The sequence below is a fragment of the Petromyzon marinus genome, chromosome 37 (assembly GCF_048934315.1).
Source record: "Petromyzon marinus isolate PM22_M1 ecotype Great Lakes invasive population chromosome 37, UKy_Petmar_22M1.pri1.0, whole genome shotgun sequence".
NCBI classification, from domain to species: Eukaryota; Metazoa; Chordata; class Hyperoartia; order Petromyzontiformes; family Petromyzontidae; genus Petromyzon; species Petromyzon marinus.
Window position 1 is genome coordinate 19,733,044 of NC_133703.1, and position 10,726 is coordinate 19,743,769.

At 57.4% G+C, this 10,726-nt stretch overlaps 1 protein-coding gene across 1 annotated transcript; it reads right to left on the reverse strand.

Annotated features, from left to right (window-relative positions):
* Window positions 1-664: 664 nt before the first annotated feature.
* Window positions 665-10,726, reverse strand: LOC116949550 (monocyte to macrophage differentiation factor-like). Its single transcript, XM_032966971.2, has 7 exons — window positions 10,112-10,726; window positions 5,826-5,907; window positions 4,875-5,035; window positions 4,292-4,366; window positions 3,648-3,749; window positions 1,785-1,854; window positions 665-867 (listed from the first exon to the last, which is right to left on the reverse strand). The coding sequence occupies exons 1-7, from the start codon at window positions 10,201-10,203 to the stop codon at window positions 682-684; spliced, it is 768 nt and encodes a 255-aa protein (XP_032822862.1). The 5' UTR covers window positions 10,204-10,726; the 3' UTR covers window positions 665-681.

Consider the following 10,726-nt stretch of genomic DNA (forward strand, 5'->3'; position numbering starts at 1 on the left):
GCTTGGGAGGTGGGTGATCATGATGATGATGATAAGTTGGGCAGCCGCGCGGAGAAGAAGCTTCTTCAATGTCACTCTCTGCATTCCACCGTGAAGACCCACTCAACTGCCCGCTCGCCCGCCCGTAGGTCCACCCACCCGCTCGCGTAACAATCGTTAGTGTCTCATTATTAGGTTGTGTTGCGTCAAACTAGGACCCATATCAAACGCGAAGGGCCCTTTACCAATGATCGTCAGTCTGTTCCACCAAGAGCAATCGGTTCAAGCAAGGCCAACTCTGCCGACGAAACCGTGAATGTCGAATCCAGCCCAGAAGTTTTGCTCGTGTTGAACCAACGTTGCTGAAAATTATGCCAACACTGGACCCAGAAGTGTGGCTAATGGGATGTGTAAAAAAAAAGAAAATTTTGGGATAAAAAATATATATAATTATAAGTTTTGGAACAGACATGAGGAGGAGAGTTGTGTACGTATTTAGCTTGTTTATCTCTCTCTCCTCCTCCCCGTACGTACGTCCCTTGAAACTTCGTTCGCACCGTACGTAGCCAACCGTGCTAATCACCCCCCACGGATCGCTGCCCCGCCGCCCACCCCCAAAGAGTCGCCCCCCCCGCACACCCCCCAAGAGTCACCCTCCCTCCTGCCACTCCCACCACCCCCCGCGGCTCCCCCGCCTCCCCCTCACACCCGCAAGGGCATGTAGAGGTACCGGAAGATGGCGTAGTAGTGGATGGTGGCAGCCAAGGCCACAAACAGGTGCCAGATGGCGTGAGCGAAAGGCACGCGGCCGTCGCTCTTGAAGAAGATGACTCCGAAGACGTAGAGTGCTCCGCCGATCGCCACCTCGGAGAGGCCTTCCCTGTTGGGCTGAACGGCGCATCGCACGGGACAGAGGGAAAACAATTATATAGAATAATAAAAAAAATACGTAAACCCGTTAATCACTTGCCGTGTAGAAAGACAAAGAACCCCAACCACCTCGTCCCACCCCCCCACCCCCACTTCTTTCTTCCCCGTATAGCCTTTAAGATTTTTGTTCTTAGAATAATTTTAAAAATATGAACACGTTAATCACGTGCCGTGGCGAAAGCCACTCCCTGACCCGTCTGCTGCCCCCTTCTTCCCGGTATAGCCTTGAATAATCTTTATGTTGTGTGGGAGGGAAGGGGAGGGAGAAATCCGATGAGCTATGAAGCTCTTTTTCACCGGTATCTGGTCGGGGGCGGGTCAGCAAGTTACAACAACAAACGACGCAATCGACGATAGGAGTACAAATGAGAGAAACAGTGAGCAAATATCAACAAATAAATAAAAAGTACAATTGCAGAAGTACAAAAATTCCTGCCGATTTGCCAACGCAAGTTTGGGCAAGCCAGCAAAACGACAGTCCCCAACCACGCCCAGACAACACCACACACAGTCCGTCAGTAAAATTGATTGGATGTTAAAATTTGAACTGTCGGTACACGGGTGGCAACGATGAACGTTGGGGCAAGCGCTGCAAGCGAGCGCCGATGAAGGCCGTCACGGCCCGCTTACGAGGGGCTCGGGGTGGGGCCAGCAACACGCTCGGCCGCCTTCGTCCCGTCCCCCCCCCCCCCCCCCCATTGCCGTTGGCACCAGGTACTCGTGTTAAGGCCGAGGCGACCTAGGGGAGGGGCCCATGACCGGTTAAGATACATCCGCCGCTGTTATTTGCCGTGGACGGTCACGTCCAAATGACGTGGGGGGCTGCGGGCGTAAAGAAACGATCTTCAAATCGAACTTGCGATCTGTGCGCTTACCATTGAAACGATGGCGAGAGCCGGAGAGATGCCCATGGTGAGGTAGCACACCAGCTCGATCAGCTTATACCTGCAACGAAGAAAGAGGGGCAGGCACGTGTCAGGCCCCGTGGGCCGGCCCCGTGGCGAATCAACGGCAGCCGCGCAGGCAGTTTTTAGGTTTCGCAGCCCCGCGTGGCGATGTCGTGTGGCACGTGGTGGCGGTGACAGAGCCACGTGGGGGGGGTGAGACGTCCACGTGGTGGCGGTGACACAGCCACGTGGGGGGGGGGGGGGTGAGACGTCCACGTGGTGGTGGTGACACAGCCACGTGGGGAGGGGGGTGAGACGTCCACGTGGTGACGGTGACAGAGCCACGTGGGGGGGGGGTGAGACGTCCACGTGGTGGCGGTGACAGAGCCACGTGGGGGGGGGTGAGACGTCCACGTGGTGGCAGTGACACAGCCACGTGGGGGGGGTGAGACGTCCACGTGGTGGCGGTGACAGAGCCACGTGGGGGGGGTGAGACGTCCACGTGTTGGCAGTGACACAGCCACGTGGGGGGGGTGAGACGTCCACGTGGTGACGGTGACACAGCCACGTGGGGGGGGGGGGGTGAGACGTCCACGTGGTGGCAGTGACAGAGCCACGTGGGGGGGGCGAGGCGTCCACGTGGTGGCGGTGACAGAGCCACGTGGGGGGGGGGGGGGGGCGAGGCGTCCACGTGGTGGCGGTGACAGAGCCACGTGGGGGGGGTGAGACGTCCACGTGGTGGCGGTGACAGAGCCACGTGGGGGGGGGGGCGAGGCGTCCACGTGGTGGCGGTGACAGAGCCACGTGGGGGGGGCGAGGCGTCTCACAACGCTGTGTAAAGTCGCCGCAGCGGTGCAAGGCGAAGGGTCACGTGGCGCGAGAGAGTGACTCGGGGATTGGATCCCGGAGCCACTGCCGCGGCCACAAACGGAGAAAAGAATCGGAATCTCTTTATTTAGGCTCGAAGAGGAATCCGATGAGCTAAAAAAACTCTGTCACTAGTAGGGGCACGGGGTCAGAACGTCACAATAACAAACAAGCAAAGTATAGGAAAGGTAAGAAAAAAATCACTTTACAAATATACAAATGAAACTAAACTATTTTATTTTACCAAGTAATAAGCTATCAGCTTATTTTTCAGAAGCCACCTGGCCGCTAATGATCGCTCAACAAAGCGACTCATCGTCATCGTGTGGACAATTAAAAGCAGCAGCCAAATACTTTAAACGCACGTCGATTCTCAAATGTGGGAAGGAAAAACCAGAGGACCCAGTGAAAAATCCACGCGACCACCGGGAGAGAGAGACACGCAAACTCCAAATATACAACAGGCGTCAGGATCAAACCCATGCCCTACCAGGCAGAGGTAATTAAACATCTCACCACCGCGGTGCCCCGTGAGTCGCCACCATGTAAGAACTTTTCTTCGTCGCGATACAATAACTTCATTATCCCGGGATATCAGTTTCCCATACCTCCGCACCATCGTACTGCAGAACCTCCGATTGTGCCGCGTTTGAACTTTGCCCCATTTCCGGTACGGTGAACTGCCGCCCGCTCTACGGGAGGCTGCCGTAAGCCCCTCCCCCGAGCGCGCAAACTAAATCGTCCGGTCGCGGCGCGTCGCCGTCGATTTTCACTCGCCGAAAAACGAGCTTTTGCGCTCCGCGACACACCACGGCTGTCGGGGACGTCACGTGACAACCCAGAGACGTCGCTCGAGCCGTCGCGCCCAAGTGCGATACGGGGAAACAAAGCGGTGGCGACGGTGGCGGTCGCAAGGGCGGTGGCGGCCGCCGCGCACCCGAGACACTCTGCGGAGGAGGGAGGGGAGGGGGGGGACAAACGCACCGGCCGTGGAACATGAAGACGAAGAGCGCCCCTGAGCAGGCCATGAGCCACACGACCCAGCGCATGTGAGAGGCCCACGGGCCCAGCTCACGCAGGAAGAGCCTGCGCAGGAGATGGACAGGGAGAGAGAGAGAGGACGGAGCGCAAGCGTGAGGGGGTGGCAGCACACGCGACGCTGCCAAGCGAAAAATCCACTCCTCCCCCCCCCCCTCCCCCCGAGTAAGACCACACAGACTGGTCGGGGCAAGTGCCGTTTAGTGAGCAGTGTTCGTATGGTGCTGGCCACCCAAACCCCGCTCGTGTGCCGTGCCAGCCTTCACAGGCGCTACTCGCCAAACAGCACTTGCCCCCAACAGTCTGTCGAAGGCTATATACGGGGGAATCTTTGTCTTTGTACGTTAAACTTCTTTCGCGCCGTACATAGCCACCCGTGCCAGCTGGAGGCGTGCCACGGCACACAAAGGGGCGGGTGGCCAGCACCACGCCCGGACGCCTTTGTCTCCCGAGTGGAGGTGCTTACACACCGACACATTGGGGCAGTGGAACAATAGATATACACACAGGAGGGGGGAGGGGGGGGGCACGAGGGGTGGGGGGGAGGGGGCGTGGGGAGCTGGGGGCCACGGGTAACCGAGTGCACCCACCAGGGCGTGTAGGAGGCAGCGGTGAAGAGGTAGATGGCGACACGGTCACAGATGTGGAAGCAGTGCTCCGTTGAGCTGCGGCGGGGGGGCGGGGGGGGGGACAGCGCAGCGGTGAAGCGGAGTCGGGTGAGCGGCGAGGCCTCGATGGCTACGCGGCGCTCCACGTGACGCGCCGCCGCTGCAACGCTACAACAACGCGGCGCTTCTCCCATTCGTGAACACCTTTTGGTACAACGCAGAATGCGCGGCTGAGCGGAGTGATACACGGTACGCAGAATGACACAGTGACGCGATGGCGGCATACTCATCGTGCGTAGTAGTACGTCGCATCTTGCCAAAATTTATCGCGGCTACATCATTATTTACGAGGAAAGAAATTAAACTCGAGACGGGCATCAGAACGGCCGAGATGAGATGGCGACGTAAGGCGCTTTCAAGAAGCCGCACGTGAATAGTGACACACGGCCATGCAGCCTGGCATGGTCCTGTGTCACCGGCGGGGTCCGGCGGGGACCGGCTGGGACCGGCTGGGACCAGCGTAGACTGGCAGGGAACCAGCAGGGCACTGGTGGCGCCAACTCACTGGTAGTGCCGCCCCTTCCAGGCGTAGGTGTGGTAAATGGTGGACACGATGAAGAGGCCGCAGAGGCCCAGGCCGTACACCCACGCCGTCACCTGCTCCAGGCGCTCGTCCGACAGGCGGTGTAGCGCGGCGCTGCCCACGATGCTCGGCAAGATCCACAGCTGAGCGGCGAGATCCACGGCGGGGGAGGGATGGGAGGGAGGGAGGGAGGGAGGGAGGGAGGGAGGGAGGGAGGGAGGGAGGGAGGGAGGGAGGGAGGGAGGGAGGGAGGGAGGGAGGGAGGGAGGGAGGGAGGGAGGGAGGGAGGGAGGGAGGGAGGGAGGGAGGGAGGGAGGGAGGGAGGGAGGGGTGACAATGACGACACGGAGACAGGAGGTGGGAAGAATAATTATAATCTCATTTGAAACCACGGTAGCGAGATGTTAAATACCTCGCCGGGTATGCAGGAGGTTCGTGGGTTCTAACCCGACCTTTGACGCCTGCTGCTGCTGTATATTTCGGAGTTTGAGTCTCGCTCTCTCTCTCTGTCTCTCTGCCCGTCGTGGCGCGGATTCTTCTCCGGGTCCTCCGGTTTTTGCCCCTCCACATTTATAATCAACAATGTCGCGCGTTCAGTGGATTTGACTGCCATACATTTCCCACGTGATGATGATGATGATGAAAAGCCCGCTTCGTTGAGCTATCATTTGTGATGGCCAGGTCGCTGCTGCGAAAAGAGCTCTATAGCATCTCGGTGGTGTCTTACCTGGTAAAATAAAATAGTAGATTGGAGTCTGCATGTTCTCCCCTTGGTCGTGTAGATTTTTCTCCGGCGGTCGTCCGCTTTTTCCATCCACATTTAGACTCAACGTGCGCATTTGGCCGCTGTACATTTGCAGCGGTTGCACCGCCCGCACGCCCCTCAGCTGCACCGCGGTGGGTGTAGAATGAGGTGGTGGGGGGGTTACTCACGGCGTGGGTCGCGCAGTTGGCGGCGTGCTCGTACTCCGTGGGCTGGTACCGGCAGTTCGGCGGCGGTCGGTGGTTCATGAACCTGCACGTCCAACACGGGCAAACGCGAGCAACGCGTTTGGTCCTGGCGGGCTGACCGCTGCGCCCCGCCACGAACCCGCCAGTGACCCGAGTTCGATTCCCGCCTTCGCGGCCAACACCGGTGACGATTATCCGAACCGGCCCTTGCGCCTCCCCTAGGTCGACTCGGCCTCAAGTGAGTACCTGGCAGCGGCGTGTGAACATCGCCCCCAGGTGAGTCCCAGGTGTGTCCCAGGTGTGCCAGCGAATTTTCGGAATTATAAAAAAGAACCTCACTATTCGCTCGCATGCAAGGACAGACGAACTGCAAGACCCGACCGTGTCCACTTCTTGAGAACTGCTTTTTGTGTGTTCGTTTGCCGTCCTTCCCCCGCACCTCCGATTAGCACGGTTTGCTGCGTTCGGTACGAAAAGGAGTTCAACACGCATACATACAACTCTCCTCCGTGCCGTTCAGTGGCCAATCCAGCCGCCGCCATCCCCAACTCCTCCTCCCCCGCTACCCCCTCTCCATCGGTCACCGCGTAGCGAGAGCCGCAAGAAGGCCCGTCAGCCACCACCTCTGAAGTATAGGTCAAACGTCCGCCGCACAGCGTTTCCCACGCCACGCACAGCCGCTTGCTCGTTCAGTGAAGCCACTCTCGCCTGCGGTGCACACACATTCGGCTGTTCGCGGAGTCGCTCACGCGCGCATTCATGCGTCCATTCAGTTTCCGCATCGCTCTTCACGGGAGGCGAATTACTCGGTTCGCTGACGATGTTGGGGGGGGGGGGGGAGTCCGTGTACAGTACACGTGCAGCGGTTAGCAATGAGGAACCTTGGAGTGTGCCCTCTCTCCGAGTGAAACTAATTCAATCCACGTGACCTCGTTTTCCAGGATACGAATAATTTTTCTTTTCCGCGTCTCTTTTATATGTGACCACAATCTGGGCCAATAATTAAGCCAATTTCCAGCTGTCTAAAGCGATCAAGAACACCATTAGGGTTAGATGTTCAACGATCGCTCACAACAAGGCTATGCGTATCAGATGTGTGTGCCGTGTGTCATCATAGGTCGACTCAGCCTCAAACGAGTACCTCGTGCGGTGTGTGAACAATCGCCACTGGGGAGACAAAGGCGGTCGGGAGGCCGTGGTTCTGGCCACTAACCTTCTCGTCTACCGTGGCGACCAATACATACCTGTCAACCCCTGATCAGTGCCCTACCTTATTGCAGACCAATTAAAACCTTATTGGTCGTCCCGTGCCCTTCTAAATCTCAACGTTCATCCTACAAAGTCCCATCACAAGGAGAGAAATACAAAGAAATAGACAATTTTTTTTGCCCGCATTAAAACGGCCGTACGCCGTATGGACCTGAAAACTCAATTTGCCTGTACAAGAATACGGGGTAAGCCGTATGGGTTGACACGGTATGGATATCATAGGTGCTCGCGAAACAGCACTTGCACCAAAACAATGTTACGGCTACACGGGGGATCTTTGTATTGTACAACACAACTTTCGCCATAAAGTGCCGGCGGTCCCATCACAGCTCTTGTGCCAGGCTAGGTGTTGGTAGGTCACGGGATAAGCTCTGCACAAGGAACACTACCACCACCAACACCACCACCAACACCACCACCAACACCACCACCAACACCACCACCAACACCACCACCAGTATACCACCACCAACACCACCACCAACACCACCACCAACACCACCACCAACACCACCACCAACACCACCACCACCAACACCACCACCAACACCACCACCAATACACCACCACCAACACCACCACCAACACCACCACCAACACCACCACCAACACCACCACCAATACACCACCACCAATACACCACCACCAACACCACCACCAACACCACCACCAATACACCACCACCAATACACCACCACCAACACCACCACCAACACCACCACCAACACCACCACCAATACACCACCACCAATACACCACCACCAACACCACCACCACCAATACACCACCACCAACACCACCACCAACACCACCACCAACACCACCACCAACACTACCACCACCAACACCACCACCAACACCACCACCAACACCACCACCAATACACCACCACCACCAACACCACCACCAATACACCACCACCAACACCACCACCAATACACCACCACCAACACCACCACCACCAATACACCACCACCAACACCACCACCAACACCACCACCAACACCACCACCAACACACCACCACCAACACCACCACCAATACACCACCACCAATACACCACCACCAACACCACCACCAATACACCACCACCAACACACCACCACCAACACCACCACCAATACACCACCACCAACACACCACCACCAACACACCACCACCAACACACCACCACCAGTATACTACCACCACCAACACTACCACCACCAATACACCACCACCAGTACACCACTACCAATACACTACCACCACCAACACCACCATCAATACACCACCACCAATACACCACCATCAGTACACTACCACCACCAACACCACCACCAATGCACCACCACCAGTACACTACCACCAGTACACTACCACCACCAGTACACTACCAACACCACCACCAATGCACCACCACCAGTACACTACCACCAGTACACTACCACCACCAGTACACTACCACCACCAGTATACTACCACCACCAACACTACCACCACCAATACAATACCACCAATACACTACCACCACCAGTACACTACCACCACCAGTACACTACCACCACCAGTACACTACCACAGTAAACGACCACCGCCAGAACACTACCACCGCCAGTACACTACCACCACCAGCACACAACCACCACCGGCACACAATCACCACCGGCACACCACCACCACCAGTACAATACCACCACCGGCACACCACCACCGGTACACCACCACCACCGGTACACCACTACCAGTACACTACCATCACCAGTACACTACCACCACCAGTACACCACCACCAGTACACTACCACCACCGGTACACTACCACCACCGGTACACCACCACCACCACCACCGCCACCGGTACACCACCAATACACTACCACCGCCACCAGTACAGTATCACCACCACTACACTACCACCACCAGTACACTACCACCACCACCAGTACACTACCACCACCACCGGTACACTACCACCACCGCCAGTACACTACCACCACCGCCAGTACACTGCCACCACCACCAGTACACTACCACCACCACCAGTACACTACCACCACCACCAGTACACTACCACCACCACCAGTACACTACCACCACCAGTACACTACCACCACCACCAGTACACTACCACCAGTACACTACCACCAGTACACTACCACCACCAGTACACTACCACCAGTACACTACAACCACCACCAGTACACTACCACCACCAGTACACTACCACCACCACCAGTACACTACCACCAGTACATTACCACTACCAGTACACTACAACCACCACCAGTACACTACAACCACCACCAGTACACTACAACCACCACCAGTACACTACAACCACCACCAGTACACTACCACCACCACCAGTACACTACGACCACCAGTACACTACCACCACCACCAGTACACTACCACCAGTACACTACCACCAGTACACTACCACCACCAGTACACTACCACCACCACCAGTACACTACCACCACCAGTACACCACCACCACCACTACACTACCACCACTAGTACACTACCACCACTACCAGTACACTACCACCACCACCAGTACACTACCACCAGTACACTACCACCACCAGTACACTACCACCACCACCAGTACACCACCACCAGTACACTACCACCACGACCAGTACACTACCACCACCAGTACACTACCACCACGACCAGTACACTACCACCAGTACACTACCACCAGTACACTACCACCACCAGTACACTACCACAACCGCCAGTACACTACCACCACCAGTACACTACTACCACCACCAGTACACTACCACCACCAGTACACTACCACCACCAGTACACTACCACCACCAGTACACTACCACCACCAGTACACTACCACCACCAGTACACTACCACCACCACCAGTACACTACCACCACCAGTACACTACCACCACCACCAGTACACTACCACCACCACCACACTACCACCAACACCAGTACACTACCACCACCACCGGTACACTACCACCACCACCGGTACACCACCGTCTTACCTGTGCCTGTTGTGGACCAGCTCGTGGTAGACCTTCATCATGAGCGCCACGCACGTGTGCAGGCGACCCTTCTTCCCTCGGGCGCTGTCCATCGCAAAACCCACCCCCAGCCCGCTCCGAATCGCCGAATCTCGGGGTGGTGGTGGTGCTGACGGTGGTGCAGGTGGTGCTCCTCCGTGCGTCCGTCCCTCACGCGAGCCTAACGCAAATCCGTGACCACCACCACCACCACCGGCCACAACCACCGGCCACAACCAACAACAACCACCGACCGCCCAGTGAGTGCGGTGGCGACTTGGGATGTCACAAAACGCCGCCGCGCGAGGTGCGAGCCGGCGACGTGGCCAAGCTGCTGTCGCCGTCCCCTCAAGTCCAGGCCACCACCACCACCAGCACCACGCCACCAGCACCACACCACGTCACCACCACACCACACCACGCCACCACCACGCCACCAGCACCACCACCACCACCACGCCACCACTCTCCACCCCGCGACGGTCACCCCTTTTATCGGCTGTCGCCCGCAGGAGTTGAACGCAACAGTTGCGTTCGGTAGAGCCGAGGGGGCGCGCGTCCAGTCGGTAATGGATGGAAGCCGCGCGTGGTGGTGGG